We start from the raw sequence: 25898 nt of genomic DNA, 5'->3' as shown, positions 1-25898 counted from the left end.
TAATTTCTTTCTATTTTTAGTAGAGACGGGGTCTCGCTCTTGCTCAGGCTGGTCTCGAACTCCTGAGCTCAAATGATCCACCCGCCTCGGCCTCCCAGAGTGCTAGGATTACAGGCTTGAGCCACCACGCCCGGCCTCACTGTATAAAAATTTTTACCTGAAAAAAAGACCAAAAAAAAATAAAGTTAAATTATTATGGTAGCTTTCCAATGATTTAAAATAGTTCTTAAGAGACCCAGGAAATGGCCTGGGTCTCTTAAGGCCTTAGTAATAACTTATAATAACTTACAACCCAGCTTAGTAATAACTAACAATTATTAAACTCTTAAATATGTGGCACATACTGTGCTAAATATTTTGCATGGAAATCTCCTTTAATCAACAGCCCTATGAGGGTAGGGACCATTATTGGCCCCATTTTACAGATGAGTAAGGGTAACTTGTCCAGTATCATACAATACTCACCATCTCAAAACCCTGCACAGAATCTGGATTTCTTCTGCTGATGAATAATTACTTCCACCTCACTCAAACTTCACAGTGAGAGAATAAAATATAAACTGTGTCTTGCATGATAAGGATTGCTGATTTTTGGCTTCATTTTTATCTCCTGGCTGTGTTCTGTGTGCTGCAGCTTTTCCCTGGATTTTAAATCAGTTTCAAGTGAATGCAAGGAGTGTACCAACAGTTCTTATTCTAGAAAGCCTCACTCTTCACCAGGCATCCTTTCAATGCCAGTGGATTGTCAAACTTCAATCATATAACTTCTTCATATAAAATCCTATGTGGAAAGCTTTATAAAATGTGACTGAAAGCAAAGGGTTGCAAAGCCTAAAGCCCCAGGGCTGAGCTTATCCTGCCCTTCCAGTTCACTTCTGCATCATCTGTCCTAAGTGGCAGATCCTAGTCACTCCTATTTAGCTTAGCTACTTCGCAAAAAAGGTAGGACATTCTGCCGGGAGATAGTCGCATATGTACATTCAATCATTCAAACTCATTCAGACATACATTCGCTATATTTTACAAAACAATACTTTTAATACTTACCCTTATAATGTATGATGCATTTTGTTACACTTAGTGATAACCAACAAACTGATTTAGTGACTATTAATAGTTTAAGACTCATCATTGGAAAACAATGCTCTAGGGTATGTGCTGACTATACTTCCTGAACTAGTCTTTATCGTTACCACCAAGGAAAAATGGAGAACCTGTTGAGAATATACACTCAGGGTCAGGGGCTGAGTAGACAATTCAGAGACAGACTATAAGAAAAAGATCACATGGAGAACACTTCAGGACTACTAATAGTCTTCTTAGGTTTAGAATATAAATGGTGAGTTATTCCAAATCTTCTTGGGAAAATAGAAATCTCTTCTCATGTAAGCCTTTCTAATAAAAATAGGCTAGAAAGTTGGTGGTTAGTTTTAATTGAGCTGGGAGGCAGACAAGGATGAGGTAGCAGCCAGAGATTTCCTTAATAAACTACTTGCTTTGAATTACAAGCTACATAATTCTCTAAGCTTAAATTTTCTTTGAAGGAGTAATCAAGACTTCTTACCCAAAGCAGGGAGAGGGAGGTCATAAATGAAGAGCTCGAGGTAGCTTTGAGATTCCAGAAGCTGCTGGGGGCCCAGGGAGAAATGATAACCCCAAATGACGCAGGCCTGCCACCAGCTGCCATGTCCACACTGTCCTTGGAACAAGCTGAAAAGGCTCATTATGCTTTCAGTCTGCCGTGCTCCCATTCAACTTTTTTTTTTTTTTGGTAGAGATGTGGTTTGGCTACATCGTCCAGGCTGTTCTCAAACTCCTGGCCTCAAGCGATCCTCCTACCGCAGGCTCCTGAGTAGCTGGGATTATAGGCATGATCCACCGCACCCAGCTTCTAATTCAGCTTTAACTGGGCTACTTCATACAGGTAACCTCTGACACTTGAATCCCCAGAGGACATGCCTACAGCTCAGGCTCGGCATGAGGGACTGCGTAATCCAGTGATATGTAACACAAAATAATCAAACACGTCAAGAGCAGACTAATATGTAAGTCACAAGTGAAGATCGGAATGATTTGTATTTTATCCAGAGTGATGGTGGAAACAAAATTACAGACAGACTTAGGATTCCTGAAACGTAAATTGTTTTTAATATATTTAAAAGCACACAGAAGTGTTGATTTATAAAAAAATAAATATATAACATGACAAATTTATTCATGATCCTGGGGCTCTTATGAGGTCAAACTCTTTAATGGATGTATCAGTGAAAACATAAAACATATGTGATGTTATATACACAGAAGCATATTCCAGTTGTAAAAGCAAACTCCTTGAAGGCTCAGAATAAACAAACGTCAGTCTTCTGTTGCAGAAAGCACGTCCAGAGCCAGGCCATGAGGTCGTCCCAGGCCACAGTAGCTTTTCACCAGCGCACAGTGTAAACAGCCAGGACAGGAAGGCACAGTCCTTCAGCTCACAGCCACCCAGGCTTCCACCCAACTGCAGAATGAATGACTCCCTCAAAGGCTCTCAAGGCTCCCTGGCCCTTGCTGTGATCATAAAGCACAGGAGGGACTGTTTTGTCCTGACTTGTGGCTCTGTCCTAAGTCTGAGAGGAGACTGACAAGGTATGCTCATTAAATATTGTCATCGTAACACTGAATGAAAATCACGACTCTGCCCATGAGCAAGCAGTGAGCTGAGGGACGCGGGCCCCTCACCCCAGGCTTTACTGGAGGCCAGGACCACGGGGGAGCAAGCGTGCACTTCTGACGCGAGCAAGGAGGGAGTGCTCGCTCCAGCTGACATGCTGTCAAAGGTGATGACGTCTGGCTTAAAATACTTGACGCTGCATAAACTGGAGATTTGAGAATTGAGTTTCTAGCACTGTGACAACACATGACATAAAAAACAAAAATCCAGTCTCATTAGCTAAATTTTGATTAAAACCTGAAATGTTTTTATGTAATTGCCAACAGGCTGGAATGTATCTAATACAGTTTAATCTGCTTTTGTTTCTTTGGCTGTCTTCCAACTAGATCTAGAAACCGTTCTGACACCCTCAATCCTATTTTCCAAACCACTTTCTTTTTGTAATTCTTAAGTTGGCTACTTCTCCTTCCTTAGAAAAATTATCCACCACGACCTTCCTAATAGTGAGGGTGTGTGTGTACTTCTGAATAGAAGAGTCCTTCAGCTGAAATGGCATCTCCAAGGGCAACAGTTCGAATTGGGTCTTTACACACCAGCACTGGCGTGAAGTGGAAGGATATTCCCTCCCTGTGCCATTCTACTACTGGCTCGTTGGGGTTTAACACGATCCTGGAGCCTGCCTCCGAATGGGAAGTCATGAACTCTTGGGGTGCCCTCAGAGATACTCGGCTGGCGTCTATGGTGTCTGTCGCGCAGGCCTGTGTCCCAGCCACGCGAGCACCTGCAGCCACGGCTGCCAGCTGGTTGGCCCAGTGTCCATCCACAGTTACCAGGATGTGGTAGACCAGCGTGTGGAAATGGATCCTGGTGAGGTCCGAGGCTCTGCCTTTACTCCTCCCGTGTTCTTTCAAGATCCAGAAGAGGATGTCGCTGACCATGCCCACGTCAGGAACGCCATTCCACGAAGAGACAGAAGAGTGAGGTCCAGATGCCGACTGGGTAAGAAATAACAGCTCCTGTTCGTTCAGCCCAAGGGAGGTCACTGCGGGAAAGACCTGCTAACAAAAACAATGACAGGTCTCTTTCTGATGGACATAATCTAGCTCCTTAGATATCCTGGGACACAGCCAATGACTAAATGACAGAGCAGGCAGGCAGGCAGCCATCTTTCTTCCTTACTGCAGGACTCCTGCCCCTGAAGTCACTGCTGTAGCTATTACACCTCTACCTCCAACTTCATTAAAACTTGGGAGAAACTGGGAAGTCGCAGTAACACTGTTTCAGACCCAGTCTTTTGTTATGCGCCAGTATAAGCTATGGCACACTGTATATATTTTGTTCTTCCCATGGTGCCTAGCTTTTGCCTTTGTACACACAGTGTGTACTCTTACCACTGATGGGATATGGCTCTCAGTTCCTAAAGGTCAGCAGGCATTTGGCAAGTAAAATGGAGACCTTAGCACGTACACTCAGGGTCACAAATGGTTCTTTGTATAAAACACCAAGAAGCAAGAAAAATATAGTTTCATGTTAGAGCTAAGCGTTTTAAGCAGGTGTGCATTAGGAAGACCGTCTGCATTTAGTAATAACAGTGTGAAAAAAGTACCGGAGTCACTGAGCACATTTTCTATCTTATGGGGAACCACTATATTCACCTGTCTTTCTAACTTAGCACTTCCCTCCCTAGAACCAGAGAATCACACATTAAATGAAGGTTTCTGCAGGAGAGATGAGTCCTGTATATATGTGTGTGCATATAAATTTTTTTTTTTAAAAAATTAATGTCCTATATACCTTTGTTAATGTAATAGTGGCTTTTATTTATTGCATGTTCTGTGCCAGGCACTGAGCTAAAGGGTTTATTTCATCCAAATCTGACTGTAACCCTTTGAGGGAAGGAGGAACTGCCTCCATTTACAGACTAAGGCTCAGAAGGACTAAGGAGACAGAGAGAAAGTGAAATAATAATGGCTCATTTTTTAAAAAGTGAAACGATACTCAACCTTAGAAAGAGAAAAGTAAATAAGACTATACTGAGGCCAGGTGTGGTGGCTTGCACCTGTAATCCCAGCACTCTGGGAAACTGAGACAGGTGGATGGCCTGAAGCCAGGAGTTCGAGACCAGCCTGGGCAACATAGTAAGACTGTATCTCTACAGGAAACAAAATTAGCCAGGCATGGTGGCATGTGCCTGTAGTCCCAGCTACCCTGGAGGCTGAGGCGGGAGGACTGTCTGAGTCCAGGAGTTCAAGCTCGTGCTGAGCTATGATCACACCATTGTACTCAGCCTCAGCAACAGAGCAAGTCCCTGTCTCTTAAAAAAAAAAAAAAAAAACCCCGCCATAAAGGAAAACAAGAGTGAACACAATTGCAAACTATGGACTTTGGGTGATGCTGATGTGTCCATGTAGGTTCACTGACTCTAACCAATGTCCCACTCCAGTGAGGGAGGGATGATGGCAGCGGGGGAGGCCGTGCATGTGGCGGGAATGGGAGTATACGGGAACTCTGTACATTCTGCTCTATTTTGCTATGAACCTAAAACTTCCCTAAAAAAGAAAGTGTATTTAAAAAATCAAACTATAGTCAGCCCTCCATATCTGCGGGTTTTGCATCCACGGATTCAACCAACCTCAGATGGAAAACACGGTACTTGAGAGATGTGGAACCTGTGGATGGGGAGGGCCGACTTTTCTTATCCCCAGGGCCAAGTGCAGGGCTTGAGCATCTGCGGGTTTTGCTGTCTGTGGGGGTGGGGGAGTCCTGGAGCCACCCCCACTGTGATACTGAGGGATGACTCTATACTGAAATGCCATTTTTCATCTGTCAGATTGATAACAAATGCAAATTCTTAATCACATTCTGGTGGCAAGGATATGAAGGAATAAGCACTTATAAATATTGCTAGTAGGAAGTAAACTGGTACAAGTCTCGTGGAGGGCAGTCAGGCAGTCTCAAAGTTACAAATGCTTCCAATCCAGCAATTCTACTTGTGAACATTTACCATACACGTGTACTTGCTCACAGGCGAAATAAAATCCCACACAAAGTCATGCACTGCAGCATCGTATGTAACAGCAAAGGGTGAAATGGCCATCAAGAAGATGCAGGTTATTAAACTGAGGTGCATCCACATGTCCATTTTAACCATGTGGCTGTGAAAAGCGTAGGACGTTCTCCATGTTAACGATACAGAAAATATCTCCAAGATACATTTAGTGGGAAAAGCGAAGAGCAGAACAGTGTATTTACTATGCTATACTATCTTTTTGGGTGAAAAATAAGGAAATATTCCCATATTTTCTTATACAGGTACAAAATAACTTCTAGAGGAATACAGAGGAAACTACAAGGGGATTCCTAAGACTGGGGACAGGGAAAAACCAGAAAGAGGAAGACGTCATTGTGCATCTTTGCATATTTTGGGGTTTTTGAACCCGATTAATATGTTACAAATTTAAAAGGTTAGTAACACTAAAATGACAGGTGAGTAACTTTCCGAAGTTCATAAAGTCAGTGGGGGCGAAGCTGGCATGCCAGCCAGGGCTCCAAAGCTCGTGCTCTCAAGCCTCACGCGCTCGCGTTTCTCCTAATCACTGCTGCGTTCAAAGGAAGGAGCTAAACAACTAGATGCCTGGTGGGCGAGTGGAGTTTCCTCAAAGTTACCTTCCTTTGAGCTTCTTCATGTTCAACTGAAAGCGGCTGAGCTGGGCTTTTGGTTTTCTCCTTTGAGCTCTACTGTAATGAGCCATTGACTTTTAACTTGCCCATTCCAGAGGGAGAAATGTGACCCATGCATCTAGCAGTTACACTACCATATTTCTAACCTAGTAGGAGATCCTGTTCCACAACGGTCCTGGATCCTCATGGACTTGGTCTGAGGGACACAAACCTACATTCTGGTGAGCCAGTCACTGAGCCCAAACACGTGGTCATTTAGTTGGACAAAGGAGCGTCTCTGCAAGGCCCTATGAAGATCAGGGCCAAAAGATGGCCCATGTGCTGCCCCCGTGGTTACCTGATGCACAATGCTGCTCATGAGCTCCCTATTGGTCATGCTGGCCAGCTCTAGGTGAACTGGAATACCAGTGGGGATGTCAGAAATGGAGGTTACAACCTGCAAAGAGAAGAGGACAGCACTGCCGTTAGAAATGAAGGCAGTCAGGCAAGAGGGAAGAAAAGATCAGGTCCTGAGGCAATGCCTCCTTGTAACTGCCTTCTTTGCATCGTCACAAGAGCTACAAGCAATGTGGGTCCCCCACTGCCTCTGTGGACAAGGGATACTTTTCCCAGCAGGGCAGACCAGGCTCTGCAGAGAGCCATCGGGGTTACAGAATCAGAGACGACAAAGATCTGCCCCTGTGTATTCATGTTGCCAGTCTATTCCTGTGACCTACACTCAGCAGTTGGCTTCAACTGCTGCACAAATCTGCAGGAACTGCAGCATAGCTGATGTGAAGTGAGACGATACAGACAACACAAAGGACACAGACTACAAACCCTGCAGCTTGCAGGCACGTTCCATTTAGCACAGGATGCAGAGGCTCAGGCAAGAAGATGTTCTGACCTGTCCTACTCGAGCTGCCGCCCACATCTGGAGGGATACAATGAAGCGCCTCACTGGAGTAGGAGGCAAGCTTCACAGCCAGCTGCCAGGATATGTCCCTGGGAGGCCGGGACCTAAGGCAAGGCAGCACAAGCCACAGAGGCCGAAAGAGGCTGGAGCCTGAAGAAAACAGCAGCTGAGGTCTGTGAAATGCTGTAACAGTGCTATTACCTCCAAGAGTCTCTTCCTCTGGAGCTCCTTGCTTTGTCCCTCCATCATGTGCAATCCAGAGAGGACCACCAGGTCTGGCTGAAACTCCTCCAGGCTAGACACAAACACCTCCAGCATATTCATGGCCCCGTTGGAGAGGTCGTGAGAGAAGATGAATCGGTTGGCATGGGGAGCTTTTAACTGGCCCCACTCCTCCCCTAGAAAAGCCCAGTCAACACAATGGGAAGAAAAGGAAGAGGCTTTAAGTCTCCTAGCTGTGGGGGGCTTTCCGGTGCCTCACAGGAGCCCTGTCTCTGAGCAGGCTGGCTTCTGGCTGAGCGGACCCCAGCTACAAAGGTCTACGGCCAGCACGGCACTGCAAGAAACAAACCAAAAACCTAAACCCAAACCCAACAAAGAAAGAGAAACACAGTGTGGAAGCCAAATGCCCTTTTCAAGGTAATGAGCTCCCCTTGAGCTCCAGGAGAGCTCCACTGTGCACTGAGCTCTCAAACACAGGAGACAGTTGCAGAGCGGTAGCGCGACTTCCACATACCAGCATATAGCGCGTACTGCAACGCTCCTGCAGAAAGGACAGGCTGCCTTTTTCAAAGCATGTTCCACCTCACAGCAGTGCCCCGAACACCTTTCATTTAGTTGGAACGCAAGCAGGCTAAGGTTTCAAGATCCAAGCTGACTGCACCTCCTCTTCCCCGCTGCCCACTGGTTGTTTCTGGGCACCTGATCCTAAAGGGAAGAACAGCTGGCTGCTCTAGCCGCTTTTGTGTAAGTAGCTTTGGAGTAATGACTGTTCAGGACCAAATTCAAGTACTACCTCCTCCGTAAATGTGATGCCTTCCCTAACTCTACCCCTCCAGCAGAGGGGCCACCTTCCCTGGGCCACCACTGTATCCTATGATAGGACTGGGCCCTTAATTTTTGCAATAATTTGTTCAAGTGTCCACCTCCAGCAGTAACCTGCGAGCTGAGGGCAGGGTCCACGCTGTCTTCTACCATCACACTCCTACTGCCTCACGTTGTGCCTGGCATACAGCCACGTGAATGAATTAGCAAAAGAACAAGCGAGCAAGAGAACAGACTGATGACCTAAATGCCCATGACAACAAGAAATACTAATATGAACTCCAAATCCAACATTTCCCAAATTAACAAGACTCCGTACGACAGGAAAAATACATCACGTTGATATTATCCAGAAGCAAGACAAGGACCTGACTCTTGAGTAGTGACAGTGCTAGGAAACGTGGCCTAACAACCTAGGGGGAAAGAGCCACACAGCATCCAAAAGCAACTGATTTCTTCAGGCAAGTGACAGAGGCAAAAATAAACAGACTTTCACGAGGCCAGGACGAGGAGGCGTGTGGAGGCCACTCACTGTCTCCACAGGACACAGGGCTGATGGAGGGGCCTGAGAAGCAAGCGGACCGAAACTCAGCCTGAAACAGCAGTTCACGCCCTCTCTCCTCACAAAGCTTTGTGCTTTTCTCTGCAATCTCTTCTCTCCATTTGTCATCCTGTCCTGGAGCCAGTAAGCCAGCAACACCTGTGTGATCAACACCTGTGTGATCACTCACTGGATTCCCAGCCCGAGCCTGAAAATGGGCTTTTCTGAGAGAATGAGGAAAAAAAAATTGACAAATCCTCCTGGAATTTAGCCATCTAGGTTAGAGAGAAGCTGGGGATGGATTTCTGTTAAGAAAGCTCACTCGAGGGCTTCTGCCACCAGACCAGGTTCCCTCCTGGGGCTTAGGAAAACGTAACTTCACATGAAGCTTAGTGGAAGGCCACTGCTTTGTACTAAGAAAATTAAGGCATCGGAAAGAAAAACTGAAGTGTGAAGCTTATAAGCCCAAGGATGGAGACAATGTCCTTTCGAGATAAGCTGTGTCGTCTCCTTAACTACATACAAGGCACAGCTGTCCAATAAAACATCAAAGTCTTGTTGAAGACACTGGACTCTCCCCTCTGTAGTCACCAGGGAATATGACAGAAACCAGGAACCGCAAAGGTTCCCAGTTTCCCAATGTGAGTGCCAACAGCAGTGAAAGTGACACGAACCTGGAACTGGTGGCGGTGGCACCTCGCGGGCACACCCTGCAGCTATTCCAGACCCTTCCGGTCCACAGTCATGGTCATGTTTTTCCAAGCAGCTCACAGCGTTAAACACACCAGCCTCTTAATTCTTACCACAATGTTCCAGCAACTCTAACTCTTATTTCCCTTTTGGGGAAACTAAAACTGAAAGAAACTCAAAACTTGTGTATCATTAAATGTGAACTGCCGACTTCAACATCGTGTCCTTAATTTCCAGACCCTGTCCCGCCTAAGTTCCCAACTGATTCTGGTAAGCACCCAAGAGAAGCAGGAAACAATTCCTTTTCATACCTAGAGAAAGGCATAATTTTCAAGGAGCAATATAGTTCACATCTTACCTCAAAGTTAATTACTCTAGTAAGGGAGGTTCTCCTAATTGTCTGATGTGAAAGGAGTTCACTGAAGAGTGTTAAGTACTGCTCTGATACCGTTGGATGCTTGAGTTTTTAACTAATAATGTGTTGAATCAGAAACTCAACAGTCTGAGTTCTGAGCAGAGGGAAAGATACATCAGAAAATACACAGAATCAAAATACATCCAAGTATTTAAGATTCACTCAGAAATCAGATCTCTAGTCTGTGTAACACATAAAATCTGCTAGGGGTGGGTGTGGTGGGTGGATTTGGATTTACAAACATTAGAAAACTATATAATGGGAAATAATCCACACATATACCAAGGAAAAAGAAAATGCTCCAAAGAGAGTTGCCAAGAGGCCTGGAACCAATCCCAAACAGCTTGGCACAGCCAGCCAGAAAGGCCTAGGGCATCGCTGAACAGATGTCACTTGCCTTTCTCTTTTCTTTGTAATAAAGGAAAACTTTATTTATGTTAAAGGACAAAACTTCACCAATTTTCATTTTTACTCAAGATGCCTACTTTCCTACTCTTATGTCTCCTGGGTTCAGAGCAATTCTGCTTGTAGACCTGGGAATTTTCTTTGATGTTAGAATACTCTGTCACTTTCCCTCGAGACGATGAATGGCCATTACCAGCTCAGTAGAGCCAGTGGTCAGGACACCTTTGGGATATAGCAAGAATAGGATCCTGCTAATTTATAAATATCCATTTCTGGCACAGTCACACCCCAGGGTGACAATACACTGTCCCCCGACCAGTGCTGCCACCATTACTTACTCGTTTCCTTACCTGCTTGATACTCTAGAATGAGGTGGAACTCATCCACTTCCTGCAGTGACTCTGGTGGAACAAATACATCGTCATCGAGAAGTTCATGCAGCTTTGGACCCACTGGACCACAAAGAAGAACCTGGAGACGAACAGCACGAAGTCTGTCAGAGGACCTGCTCTTCCCACAGCATCCCGACAGTGGCTGGGCCAGTACGTTCGGGCCAGTTCTACTCGTTTCATCAGAATACTGGAATCCCAATCTAACTCTGAGAGTTCTTGGTTCGGAGGTATGCAGTAGGAGGGCTGTTGCCAGGGCAGAGGCCTTTGGAGGGTGCGGCCACAATGTACCCAGAAAGGAGAGGCTGACAAAAGACCCATGTCACAGTTGTTAGGTTCCATGCACTGCTATATCCCACACTCTCTGTTATGGACTAAATGTTTGTGTCCCCCCCAAATTCGGATGTTGAAACCCTAACCCCAATGTGACAGTATCTGGAGACAGAGCTCTAAGAAGGTAATTAAGATTAAATGAGGTCCTAAGGGTGAGGTCCTAATCAGACAGGACTGATGGCCTTGTAAGAAAAGGAAGAAAGAGAGAGACTGACCTCTCTACTCCCACTGCACGCACCAAGGAAAGGCCAGGTGAGAACACAGTGACAAGGTGGCCATCTGCAAGCCAGAAAGAGAGCCCTCACCAGAAACCAAACCTCGCTGGAACCTTGATCTTGGACTTCCCAGTCTCCAAAACTATAAGAAAATAAACTTTGTTGTTTAAGACACCCAGTCTGTGGCATTTTGCTATTATGGCAGGCCGAGCAGTCTGGGACACACCCTCTCTCCACTGTCTCTCTTTTCCTTACTTACACGCTGTGCAGGCAAACAGACGTGGGATGTTCTTTGCCCGAAGCTGCCTGATGACAACATTTGTTTGAATTTTACACAGTATAGAAAAACAGCTTCTAGATCACCATACCCTCAACAACCAGGTCACCTAATTTGGGGGATCAAGCTCCCTATTATAGTTAACTACTATGTGAACAGGAAAACCTTTCAAATATGAGGATTAAAGAGCATTTCAATTTAGAAAGTTTGGGGGAGGTGCTCTGCAATTTTTCCAAACCTTTTTTCTTCAATTCCAATCTGGCTCCCCCCGGCCATTCCTTCTAGAGGCCATTTCACATCTGCTGCAGTTCCTCAGCTCCAATAAGCTGTTTCTGGCTTGACGCTCAAGGCTTGACGCTCAAGGCCAGGCTAGCAGATTCAAAACCACTGAACAGTGAGGTCTTGGACTAGGAGTTAAAGGAAAGTCCCAGAGAAATATGCCCCACCCAGAAGCTTCAAAAGCCATCTTTGCTCGCTAATCACCTGCTTGTTTGTACCTTGCTTTGTACAGGGTACTGTAGTGTATCTAACTAAGAAATCCCAGCTCCTCTCCCCTTTCTGCCTTTAAACATGCCCGTTACTTGCCAACTCTGATAAGTCTTGTCCCTGCCACTTTATTTCCTTTCTCTAATTCTTGGCTAGATCTTCACTTCTAAGATGAGATAACAAGGGCCAGATTTACCCTCTTGCCTAAAACAACAACAAAAACCAGACAAAATATATGAAACAATGGTTTTCAAAACATCTGGACATCAGGCAACAAAGGACTGTGATTCCCAAGAAACAGGAATAACCTCAATAAGCCCTACGCATGCCTCAGCATATTACCATAAAAAAGTTTCCAGACACATAAAAGCTGAAAGAGCTTATTACCAGAGGCCCTGTACCACAAGAAATGTTAAAAGAAGTCCTTTGCGCAGAAAGAGAATGACACTAGATGGAAATATGGATCAAAACAGAGAAATGAAGAGCATCAGAGATGGTATTGCTGGATAAGTGCATAAGATTATTTTCCTTATTATTTAAATCTCTTTAAAGGATAATTAACTGTTTGAAGAAAAGTACTAACAATATAGTGCGAGGTTTATAACGTATGTAGAAGTAAAATGTATCACAATAGTGGTATAAAGTCTGGAGGGGAGAGATGGAAGCACAGGCTACCTCATCTTACTGCGCTTCACAGATACTGTGTTTTTTACAAATTGAAGATCTGTGGCAACCCTGCATGGAACACGTCTATCTGCACCAATTTTTCCAACAGCACGTGCTCACTTTGTGTCTCTGTGTCACATTTTGTTAATTCTCGCAATATTTCAAATGTTTTCATTATTATTATCTGTTATGGTGATCAGTGATCTTTGATGTTACTATTGCCATTGTTTTGGGGCACCACAAACCATGCCCCAAGACAGCAAACTTAATGAACGTGTGTGTGTTCTGACTGCTCCAGTGACCAGCCATTCCCCATCTCTCCCCCTCTCCTCAGGCCTCCCTCATCCTTGAAACATAAAAATATTGCCATTAGGCCATTTAATAATCCTACAATGGCCTCTAAGTGTTCAAGTGAAAAGAAAAGTTGTATAGCTCTCACTTTCAATCAAAAACTAGAAACGATTAAGCTTAGTGGGGAAGGCATGTCAAAAGCCAAGACAGGTTGGAAGCTAAGCCTCTTGCATCAAACAGCCAAGCTGTGAAGCTGGAAAAGTTCTTGAAAGAAATTAGAAGTGCTACTCCAGTGCACACACGAATGACAAGCCTATTGCTCACATGGGGAAAGTGAGTGGTCTGGACAGAAACTCAAACCAGCCACAACATTCCCTGAAGCCAGAGCCTAACTTAGAGCAAGGCCCTAACTCTCTTCAATTCTATGAAAGCTGAGAGAGGTGATGAAGCTGCAGAAAAGTTGGAAGCTTAATAGAAGTTGGTTCATGAGGTTGAAGAAAGATGCCATCTCCACAACATAAAAATGCAAGGTGAAGCAGTGAAGTGCTAAGGTAGAAGCTGCCCCAAGTTATCCAGAAGATCTAGCTCAGATCATTGAAGAAGATAAACTAACCAACACATTTTCAACGTAGACAAAACAGCCTTCTATTGGAAGACGACGCCATCTAGGACTTTCCTAGCTAGAGGACAGAAGTCAAGGCCTGGATTCAAAGCTTCAAATGACAGGCTGACTCTCGTTGGGGCCTAAGGCAGCTTTGACTCTGAGTTGAAGCCAATGCTCATTTTCCATTCTGAAAATCCTAAGGCCCTTAAGAATTATGCTCTATTCTGCTTGCACTCTATAAATTAAACAACCAAGCCTGGATGACAGCTTATCTATTTATAGCATGGTTTACTGAATATTTTAAGCCCACTTGTTGAGTGCTTAGAAAAAAGAAATTCATTTTAAAATATTACTGTTTGTTGACAATCTACCTAGACACTGAAGAGCACTGACGGTGATGTATAAGATTAATGTTGTTTTCCTGCCTATTGATACAACATCCATTCTGTAGACCATGGATCAAGGAGTAATTTCAACTTTCGAGACTTATTTAAAAAATACATTTTGTAACATTATAGCTGCCATAGATAGTGACTCCTCTGATGGATCTGGGCAAAGCAAATTGAAAATCCTCTGGAAAGGATTCACCATTCTAGATAGCATTAAGAACATTTGTAATTCATGGGTGGAGGTCGAAATACCAACATTAACAGGAGTTTGGAAGAAGTGAGTCTAACCCTAGAAGGATGACGCTGAGGAGTTCCAGACTTCAGTGGAAGAAGGAACTGCAGATGTGCAAAGAGCAAGAGAACCAGACTTAGCAGTGGAGCCCGAAGTGTGACTGAACCACTGCAATCGCGTGATAAAACCTGAATGGATGAGGAGCTGCTTCTTATAGTTTCTTGGGATGGAATCTACTTCTGGTGAGGATGCTGTGAGCACTGGTGAAATGACAGCATAGGATTTAGAGTATCACATAAACTTAGCTGGTAAAGCAGCAGCTGGGTTTGAGAGGACTGACTCTAACTTTGAAACAAGTTCTACCGTGGGTAAAATGCTATCAAACAGCATCTCAGGCTACAGAGAGATCTTCTACGAAAGAGTCAATCGATGTGGCAAACTTCACTGTTGTCTTATTTTAAGGAACTGCCACAGCCACTTCAACTTTCAGCAACTGCCACCCTGATCAGTCGGTGGCCATCGACATTGAGGCAAGACTGTCCACCCGCAAAAAGATAACTTGCTGAATACTCAGATGATTGTTTGAGGTTTTTAGCAATATTTTTAAATTAAGGTGTGTACATTTTATTTTTAGACATAATGCTGTTACACACTTAACGGACTACAATACAGGGTAAACATAACTTTTATATGTACTGGGAAACCAAAATATTTGTATGAGTCATTTTACTGCGGTATTTGCATTGCTGCAGTGGTCTGGAACTAAATCTGCAGGATCTCTGAGGTATGCCAGTATACTATGACAAGTTCTTACAGTACACATGGTGGTATATCTCTTGAAAGTAGACTGTGATAAGCTAAAGATGTACACTATTAATCCTAAAGCAACCACTAAAATAAGAAAACAAAGAATTACAGTTAATAAGCCAGAGAAGACAACATGAAATAACAGAAAACAATCCAAAAAGAATACAGAAAAAGAAGAAAGGGGAAGATAAAGAGGGGGGACAAATCAAAAAACAGCAAGATGTCAGATTTATTAGGTTATTAAGTATGGAACGTCCAATTTCCTTAGGTACTAAGTTTGACAGTTGACATCTCTGACATTTCAGTTTGACACTTCTTGGGGTTTTTTTTGGTGTTTTGGGGTTTTTTTTTGTTGTTTTTTTATTGTGAAGGCACATCCTTAGTCTTTCAAAAATGCACATTTTGGTTTGTGATTATCTTTCAAAATTTTTTTAAGAACAATTTTTGTGAAACCATGGATAAGTCACAAAATTCATGTTATTTTCAAATATGAGTTTCGTCATGGAACCAATACAGTGCAGACAGCTCAAAATATCAACAAAGAGTTTGGAAAGGATGTGGCTAATGAACACACAGTGTGTCGATGGTTTGAGAAGTTTCACTCTGGTGATTTTAATCTTGAAAATGAGCCACGTGGGCAACCTGAGACCAAGGTGGATAATGATGAGCTAAAAGCTATAGTGGAAGTGAATCCATCTCAACCTACGCATGAATTAGCAGCAAGGTTTGATGTTACTATTCCAACAATATTGGACCATTTGAAACAAATGGGCAAGGTAAAGAAGCTGGATAGATGGGTTCTGCATGAATTAAACAGGCATCAGAAGAGAAATAGTCTCAAAGCTTGCCTTTCTTTGCAGTCATGACATACAGGCAAACCCTTTCTACACCATATTGTTACATGTGATGAAAGTGAATTCTTTTTGACAATCGCAAGCATTTGGCACAATGGTTACATAAAGATGAAGTGCCAAAACACAGTCCAAAACTGAATATTCATCAAAAAAAGCTAATGGTGTCTGTTTGGTGGTCCAGCGCTGGTATTATCCACTACAGCTTCATGAAACCTGGTCAATCAATTACAGCAGATGTCTACTGCAACCAATTGGATGAAATAAGGATGCTTGCGATTAAGCAGCCGAGATTGGTCAATAGAGACAGGCCAATACTCTTGCAAGACTACATGTCATAAAAAACACACCACTGCTCAAACTACAGAGGCTGGACTTGGAAACCCTCTGTAATCCACCATATTCACCAGACCTTGCACCAACTGACTACCACTTCTTCCAAGGAAAAATATTCAATTCTCAACAAGCTATGAAAAATGCCTTTCATGATTTCATCACTACTCGCTCTCCAGGCTTCTTCGCTGCCGGCATAAGCAAGCTACCGTAAAGATGGCAAAACTGTGCCAAAAGTTTAGGTACATGCTTTGATTAATTGTACTGCTTCTTGTTTGAGAAATAATAACCTAAACTTTTGATTCAAAATCAGATATTTCATATTTAATGACCTAATAAAACAAACCTGATATATCAATAACCACATTGAATGTAAATGATCTAAACACCGTAATTAAAAGGCAGAGATTATTTTTACTTGTTTATTTTTAATTTTAATTTTTTTTTTAGAGATAGGGGCTCACTCTGTCACCCAGGTGGAGTGTAGTGGCATGATCACTATAACCTTGAACTTCCAGGCTCAAGCCTCAATCCTCCTGCCTTAGCCTCCTGAATAGCTAGGACTACAGGCACACACCACCACGCCCAGCTAATTTTTCTACTTTTTGTAGAGATGGGGGTCTCGCTATGTTACCTAGCCTGGTCTCAAACTCCTAACCTCAAGCGATCCTCCTGCCTTGGCCTCCCAAAGTGCTGGGATTACAAGTGTGAGTCACTGCACCTGGCCCATTTATTTATTTATGTATTTATTTTTGAGACAGGGTCTCATTATGTTGCCCAAGCTAGTCTTGAACTCCTGGGCTCAAGTGATCCTATTACCTCAGCTTCCCAAGTAGCTGAGATTACAGGTGCCCACCACTGCACCCAGCAAGAAATACAGCTTAAATATAAAGACATGAATAGGTTAAAAACACAAGGCTAGAAAGAGATATACCCTGTTAATGCTTCAAAAGGAACTTGGAATGGCTATTTCAATAAAAATAGATTTCAGAGCAAAGAACATTATGAAATGATTTTCTTTATCCCTGGTAATGATAAAGGAGTTAAATCATGAAGGGAATATAACAATCCTACATATTAATGCACCTAATAACATAGCTTCAAAATACCTGAAGCAAAATGTTATAGAACTGCAAGGGTAACAGACAAGTGTCAATTATAGTTGGAGATGGTCAACGCCCCCTTTCAATAATCGATAGGTCAGATGGAAAATCAGTAAGAATACAGACAACTTGAACAACACTATCAACCATCTTGATCTAATTGACATTTACAGAACACTCCACCCAACAACAGAACTACTCACGCATATTCTTGAAAAGTTTTCAAGTGCACACAGAACTTCACCAAGATAGACCATATTCTGGGCCATAAAAAAGTCTCAATGAAATTGGTAGAAGTCAGGTCATAGAAAATGTATTTTCTGACCACAAAGGAATTAAAATAGAGTCAATAACAGAAAGATATCTGGAAAATCCCCAAATATTTAGAAACTAAATAACACCTCTAAATAGTCCACGAGTGAGCTTTTAAATAGTGCATCTCAAGAAATCAAAGGGAAATTAGAAAGTACTTTGAAGTGAATGAAAATTACAACAATGTATCAAAATCCACAGGATGCAGCTAAAGTAGTACTTAAGGAGAAACTTATAGCACCTAAACACCTACATCAGAAAGTAGGAAAGGTCTCAAATCAATGACAGTAGCTTCTTAAGAATTAGAAAAAGAAGTGCAAGTTAAACCCGAAGTAAGCAGAAGTCAATGAAAAACAATAAAGAAAAATCAATGAAACCAAAAGCTCATTACTTATTGAAGAGAGCAATAAAACTAATAAACCTTTAGTCAAACTGCTCAGGGGAAAAAAAGGGAGAAGACACAAATGACCAGTATCAGGAATGAAAGAGACAATTTCACTACAGACTCTAGAGATCTTAAAGGGATAAGGGACTATTATAATTAAATTTATGCCAATAAATTCAACAATTTAGATAAAACAGACAAATTTCTTAAAAGATACAGGCTACCAAAGCTCATTCAAAAAACAGAAAATTTCAATTTCCCTACATCTATTAAAGAAATCAATGTTGGCCTGGTGCGGTAGCTCATGCCTGTAATCCTAGCATTCTCGGAGGCTGAGGTGGGAGGATCGCTTGAGGTCAGGAGTTCAAAACCAGCCTGAGCAAGCATCAGACCCTGTCTCTACCAAAAATAGAAAAAAAGATTAGCAGGATGTGGTGTCATGCTCCTGTAGTCCCAGCTACTTGGGAGGCTGAGGCAAGAGGATCGCTGAGCTCAGGAGTTTGAGGCTGCAGTGAGCTATGATGATGCCACTGCACTCTAGCCTGGGCAACAGAGCGAGAATCTGTCTCAAAAATAACATAACATAACATAAAATAAAATAAATGGAAATCAGTGTTGTCAAAATCTTCCCACAGAGAAAACCACAGGCCTGGAAGCTTCACTGGTGAATTCTATGAACATTTAAGGAAGTCATAATACTAATTCTACACAAACATTTTTTTCCAACTCCCTCTATAAGGCCAGTATTACCCTGATAGCAAAACTAGAGACATTATAAGAAAAATACAGGCTAATATCCCTCATGGAAATTGATGTAAAAATTTTAAACAACATTGTAGTAAACTGAATCCAACAATATATGAAAAGGATAATTAATACATCAGAACTAAGTAGGGTTTATGCCTGGGGGTAGGGGGCAGGGTTGGCTTAATATTTGAAAGTCAATGTAATCAGCATATATTAATACCAAACTGAAAAACAAAAACCATACAATTGTCTCAATAGATACAGAAGCAGCATTTGACAAAATAGAACATCTATTCCTTATTCTTAGCTAAATTCCACATATATGTGTATATATATATTTTTACATATATATATATTTTTTGGGGGGGGGACAGGGTCTCGCTCTGTCATCCAGGCTAGAATACAGTGGTGTCATCATAGCTTACTACAATCTCAAACTCCTCAGCTCAAGCGATCCTCCTGCCTCAGCCTTCTGAGTAGCTGGAACTATAGGCGTGTGCCACCACACTGGTTAATTTTTTATTTTTTGTAGAGACGGGGTCTCACTATGTTGCTCAGCTTGGTCTCGAACTCTTAGCCTCAAGAAATTCTCCCACCTCAGCCTCCCAAAGTGCTGGGATTACAGGCATGAGCCACTGTGCCTGGCACACAAATATACTTTTTGAAGGCATAGCTCCTCTCCTGCAATTTGGCTTCTATTCTACCCTTCTAATAAATCTACCTTTACTATATTCACCAGGGTCTATTTCTGAGATATAGTATAGCATGGCCATTGAAAGTATGGACTCTGGAGCTAGACTACTTGGGTTCAAATCCCAGCTCTACCCATTACTAGGAATATGACCTTGAGCAGTTTTAATTTCTCCATGCCTCATTATTCCCAAATAGTAAAAGGACTTACTTCCCTTACAGGGCACTGTGAGGATTAAATGAGTTTGTGTGTATGTAAAGCACTTAGGACAGCATTTGATATAATAAGAACTACATAAGTAAGTGTTAGCTATTATTATTACCTCTGAAAAATACCTAGTTCTTAGTCTCTGGTAGTTTTCAGATGGTCACTTAGTCCACGTTGAGAAGCATGCAGCAAGTTAAACTGAATCTCTTTGAGAGAGCAGTATACGGCGGTGAAGTAACAGCAGAGCCTGGCATTTGAATCCTGGCTCCACCATTTACCAGCAAGGAGACCCCGGAACTATACTTAGCCTTTCTGGACCTTTCTTATCTTTAAGATTATAAAATCGTTAAGATAGTTGTGAGGACTGAGTAACAGATAACACTTTTCTTTCCTCAGTCTCCTACCAGGGCCACACCTGTTTTATCGGAATGCCTTCCAATCAGACTGCTCCCAGGCCCAGCTTCTCCAAAGACCAAGAGCAAATGCTGGTCCCAGGGGAGGTCAATACTGAAATGTCAATCTTGTACTCACCCACGACTTCCAGTGTTGTCTTTCCAGGGGCCAGAACTATTTCTCAGGATCAGGAGGGTAGCCTTTTAGGGACCCATGAAAACTCCTGGGATTCCGATGCAAAAGGCCTTGGCTCTCTCTAAAGACCTTATGATCGATCTTTTCTTCTCTTCCACCCGTTAACTGCTAATATTTCCAAAGGTCAGGCCTGGAATTTCTAATCTTCTCTATTTTAAAGTTAATTACTATATATAAGGATAATGACTACAAAAATCTATATTTTCTACTCTAATATTTCATGAGAACCTTAATTCTTATTAAAATGTGAATGTTCACACTTTAATAAACTCTCTCAATCTAAAGCAAACCCATTTCCTGGTGTACAGTATGGCTGGCTCCATATCAATTTTTCCCCTGAAATTGCTGATCATCTACTATCTGTAGTACTGAGTTCATCTCTGGTTCTGACCCATCTTTCTATTTTTAGGCTGGTCTTGCAAAGCTAGAGAACCGTTCATGGTTCCCTTCTTTCCTGTCAGCAGCCACAACCATCCTGCACTTCTTGAGTTTATTCACTGCAGAATCATCTTTGTTACATCTCTCTTCTTTGTTCCCTGTGTATGGTCTAGCCAAGCCAGTGATCCCGCAGTAGTAGGTTTTAGATACACAGGTTTCTCCTCTCTGGCTGCTCTAATCCAAACCTTAATCACCTTACAGTACAACAGCAATAACCTCCTTGCTGGCCTCCCCATTCAGACCTATTCCACTCATAGCAAGATACATTTCTTACTTGGATGTTATTTTGAACACAGCAATAATTTTTAATTCTACTTAACCAAATGGTTTAAGACTTGAAGACACTCTCCTCCTGACTACCATCTAGTGGCTTTGATCTTTCTATGTTCTGGATCCAGGCTCACCACCTATGGTTTCTCTCATCACTTGTATAATCGCAAGTCTCAGGTATTAACTCCAAAGACCACATACTACTAATTATTACATGATACAGTTATTTAAGAACATGGGTTTTTGGGTCAGACTGCCTAAGTTAAAATCCTAGTTCCATTATATATTAGTTGTGAACCTCTCTATGCCTAGTTTCTGCATGTGGAAAGCAAGGACAATAACAATACCATCAAAAGTACCAACTAGCCTCACAGGGTTGTTGCAAAGATTAGATCATCTATGTAAAGTACCAAAGACAATGTCAGGTACATAGAAACACTCAGAAAGTATTAGTTACCACTGCTCTCCTACTAATAACATATTGCTTCCTAAGCAGAGGGCCAGGGTCTGGCATGCTGCAGGTGATCCATAGTTGAATCAAGAACAAATATTCATTCTCACTTCTAAAATTACTGAAACCGTCTAGAGAAAGGCACAGGTTTTAATTTGAGAATTGGACCTACCTTTAAATCTGAGTTGGCTGCAAATTTCTGTCCAATTAAAGCTGCATTTCCTCCTACATAGTGCTGTAAGATAGTTCAAAGCTATTAGTATTTTAACATAATTATATCAAGCTTAATAATTTTTAATTTAAAAAAATTATAGTCCAATTTTTCCCAAAAACATTTTGAGGTGATTTTACAACAAAGGACACACAGATGAGGTCAGTAAGACATAGAAATAGACAATGAATAATAGGGAAAGGTAAAGAAAATGAATATGCTGACCATGAAAATTAGTATGATTGCTTTAACTATAGGTCAAATTTGGCTCTGAGCTTCCAGGCAAGAGATGCAGAAAACATGAAAAGTGCAGACAGATCTTATCTTCTACATTGTAATCCTTCTAAAATGAAGAAAAAAGGTCACTCTCTTCCTGAAAATCACTCAGCAGATACCAAAATGAACTGAAATCTAACTCTCAACTGAGGCGCACACCACCTTTCTTTATCTGACCCACGCTTCCCTTTCTGCCTCCGTCTCCTGCCCTGCCCTCCACACCCTGCCTGAAGCTCTCCAAGTCAGCCCTCCTCTCTTGTCTCTGTGCCTTCGGCATATGCTTTTCCTTTCCTTAAGATGCCCTCCCCTTCTCATATACTATACTAGGTACACCCCTAACCACCTTTCAAGAAACAGCTGCAGTATCACCTCTCCTGCAACGCCTCTCTGTTCCCCTTTCCCCACTGACATCGCAGCCTCCACAACTGCCCTCACCAAACAGGATTACAGCTCCCTCCCTACCTCTATAACCTGAACAAAGCTCTAATACAGCCCTTGTCTGCTTGGGTTTATTATCATCTCGGTACATGACTAGCTCCTTCGGGGCAGGGACTGTCTTCCTTTTGTAAGTGTTCAGTAGATGTTTGATGCTAAATTTTTAGAAAGGAAGAAACACGTGGATGTGTTAGGGAATATACAGGTTTCCTAGGAGTAAATTCTATTATAAAAGTAATGGTCCTTAATATAGGACAATATTTCCCCCTAAACAACACATCTCTGATCTGAGGATCTACAGAGCAGATAATTCGAGGTTGGTATTCCATGATGTTGACTAAGGATGGATCCATGTGCCTTGGAAACCTGACAAATAGGAGACAAGGTTGCTGTTCTAACATGAAAGCTGAGAAGCCTAATCAATAGTCTTGCCTGGGTGGGACATACTGCCTGACCTTCCTAGTCCTTAGCCCATGCAGAGGCATAGTCTAAACAAACAACTCTGGATGCCAGACATCATTCATCCCTCGGTTTGTGCTGACTAACCTCTGAATTTAGGTGGAACCGTAACAGCTTTCTAGAGATAATTTAAAACTTTCTGTGGTATGTAGGCTAAAATTTGGCTTTTTAACATGTTAGCCTTAATTAATGTTTTATGTAACTATGATAGCTAAAAGGATTTACTAAAAAATCTTGGAGGAATATATTAAGATATCTACAAAGTAGATTTCAGAGTTTTCATATAATGGTTATTTCATATAACTGTTATTTATCAGTCAACTTGCCTTATAGTTTAAGGGGTTTTGAAAAGGCACCAAACTGAAGTGCCCCCTAGTAGAGGGTAAGTAACATTTACATTTTAGGTTTTACAACGTTAAGAAATAATTTGGGCCATCAAAAAGCTAAATAAAGTTTTTGTAAAAATTTTTTTCATTATGAACAAAAAGCAGGTCCAAGGCAGAAGAGAACAAAAATCAAATTGGTGGTTTAAAAACCAGGATCACAAATACTTTTGAGCAGCAGACTCATCATCACGTTAGAACTATGAAGATTCTCGCCTAAGAGGTTAGAATCTCACCATGAGCTCGGCTGTCAAAATGATCATAACTGAAATGTTAACAACTTGTCTCCTTTAGAAATCCAGCTGGGTCACGCCTGTGCCCACTTCTAATGTTCAAATAGGCAGCTTCAAAGGATAAAAAACTTTAAAATCTTAAAAGTCATCAAAATAAAAGTGGTCACAAAGGTTTGCCTGTGAAAGATGCCAATTAAAAATGACATGAAGAGCTTCCTTGGCTAGAACTACAGACCCAGACTGGGGAGCCTAGCCAAAGGAAGGTTTTAGGTGAGAAGAATGGGGTGGGCAGGGGGTGGGGGAGATACTTAACCAAACAACAAAAACTCAGCCTCAAGAAGCATGCAAGTACATGCAGCAGCAGGCACGTGAGGTCGGAAGAGCCACGGTTGGGCCTCCAGGCCCAGCATCGCCTAGTACTCTGTGTGAGCCTCCAGGAAGTGCCCGGACCATGCAGGCTGCAGGGCTTTGTTTATGATAATCAGGTGGGCTTGGGGACCACTAAGGTTTTCTCTATCTCTGACAAGTTCTTCCCTAAAGACCAGTGATTTTCAAGATGAGATTCTCAGACTTACAGCATCAACTAGGAAACTTGCTGGAAAGGTAAATTCTTGGGTCCCATCCCACATGTACTGAATCAGAACTGACAGTAGGCCCAGGAATCTGTGTTTCAACAGCTGTCCCCCCCACCACCCCCACAAATGATTCTGATGCATGCTCAAGTCTGGGAGCCACCAATCTAGACCAGCAGTCTTCAACCAGGCATGATTTTGCCCCCTTCTTCCACGTGGGAGAAACACTGGGCAACGTCTGGAGACATTTTTGGCTGTCACAACTCAGGAAGACAATTATATATTGGAAGGTCAGATATAGAGTTTTACAAAAAGAAAATGCAACTGAATTGGATTCCCAATGATCACCATCTTTAGGCAAACTGGAAGAAAAAGTTGCTTGCTTTCTCTAAGAACCATATGAAAAAGACCTCTTTTCCCACCGTCTTAATTTATTATTGGTGAACTGAACAGACCTGGGCTCCTGGGAATTCTGATGCAACCTGGGCAATGTCATGAAAAGTTTCCTTATCACTGAAGAAGCGCTCAGCAGCTGCTCCCTTCCCCATGAAGTGAATGAAGGTTTCTTCCAGATCGTTCCTTGAATGCAGAACGCTGTGATCTTTCCCATTCCCAGGACTCAGGCCAAGTGCCTGCAAGAGCTTCACCCCTGAAAGCACCACATCGACACATGCATTGACTCTGGAAGGAGGAAAGAGACAGTGTGAAAGAAAAAAGCAGAAGCACTGGGCAGCCATTTTGCATTTAACAACAGGCAAATGTTTCCGAGAACTGTATTCAAACAGAAAAACAAGGGGAAGTGAAAATGAAATGTGAACTGAAAAGTGAACAGCATGTGGTGGAAGGAAAATTATATACTTATCTGGATGTATATTAGGATCAGAACACAGGGCTCTTTTCAACAGTTTGGCAAACTTTTACAAAGTGAGGAGACAGGTGCTTAGTATTTCAGAACAAAGCTATCATGACAACAAAAACGTAACATTTCTGAGAAAATGCTGGCAGGGCCAAACTGGATTCATGTTGGCTGTGTGACTTGGGCAAGTCACTTTAATTTCTGTGTGTCTTGGTTTCCTCATCCATACTATGGCAATAATATGAGTAACTCATAGAGCTGCTGTGAAGATTAAATAAGTTAATGTATATTTAGGAACAGTGCTTGGTGCAGGGAAAACAAAATAAAAATTTTGGTCAAAAGCTAAATATCACTTTTCCTCCAAAGACAAATGAGGATGGTGATTAAGATACATTGAATATCTAAATGCCTGAATACTCCCGGCTGAAACCCTGCATCTTAGCGTTGAGGGTGCTATAAAGACTTAGGCACACCTGTGGCCTTGTAACAACTCATCACTTGGCAAGTGTTCACAGGACTGATCCATGAATTTTAAAGGCATGCCTCACCTGCTTGGCTCTACAGAAATTATAAAATACAGGCTGAGTATCTCTCATTCGAAGTGCTTGGGAACAGAAGTGTTTTGGATTTCAAAATAAATATTTGCATATACATAATAAGATATCTTGAGGATGGGACACAAGTCTAAACACAAAATGCACTTGTGTTGCATATATACCTTATACACATGGCCTGAAAGTAATTTTATATTAATACAATATTTTAAGTAATTTTGTGAATGAAACAAAGTTTATGTTAACTACTTAGGGAATTTTCCACTTGCGGCATCATGTCAGTGCTCAAAGGTTTGGATTTCAAAGCGTTCTGGATTTCAGATTAGAGATGCTCACTCTGTACTAAGGCTCTCTGGCACGGCCTAACTCACATGTCCTCTCCTATGTGTGTACGGAGAAGTTCCGGCTTATATTTTCAGTGTTTCTCACTAAAAGTCATTTCTTTTTTAAAGAGAAGAGCCAGATAATCAGGGTAGCTAGGTAAGGTCTTTGTGCCCCTCCCCCTGTCATGGTCACCTTTATTTCTTGCC

The 25898-nt window shown here is 42.3% G+C and overlaps 1 protein-coding gene across 2 annotated transcripts in view; it reads right to left on the bottom strand.

The window, feature by feature from the left end:
• Positions 1-3068: 3068 nt before the first annotated feature.
• ADPGK (ADP-dependent glucokinase) overlaps positions 3069-25898 on the bottom strand; it is a 29573-nt gene continuing 6743 nt past the window's right edge. Inside the window, exons 2-7 of one of the 2 annotated variants that reach the window (XM_012640656.1) lie at positions 24414-24639; positions 21562-21624; positions 10675-10795; positions 7431-7627; positions 6672-6770; positions 3069-3711 (exon numbers count right to left, since the gene is read on the bottom strand). In XM_012640656.1, the coding sequence (XP_012496110.1) occupies positions 3151-3711; positions 6672-6770; positions 7431-7627; positions 10675-10795; positions 21562-21624; positions 24414-24639 (1267 nt within the window). In that variant the 3' untranslated portion in view covers positions 3069-3150. The remainder of the gene's footprint in view (positions 3712-6671; positions 6771-7430; positions 7628-10674; positions 10796-21561; positions 21625-24413; positions 24640-25898) is intronic. The other variant, XM_012640657.1, reaches the window with a different exon arrangement.

The sequence above is a fragment of the Propithecus coquereli genome, unplaced genomic scaffold (assembly GCF_000956105.1).
Source record: "Propithecus coquereli isolate 6110/MARCELLA unplaced genomic scaffold, Pcoq_1.0 Scaffold155, whole genome shotgun sequence".
NCBI lineage: Eukaryota > Metazoa > Chordata > Mammalia > Primates > Indriidae > Propithecus > Propithecus coquereli.
The sequence above is the reverse complement of the archived record's forward strand: the minus strand, read 5'-3'. Positions and strand labels throughout refer to the sequence as shown.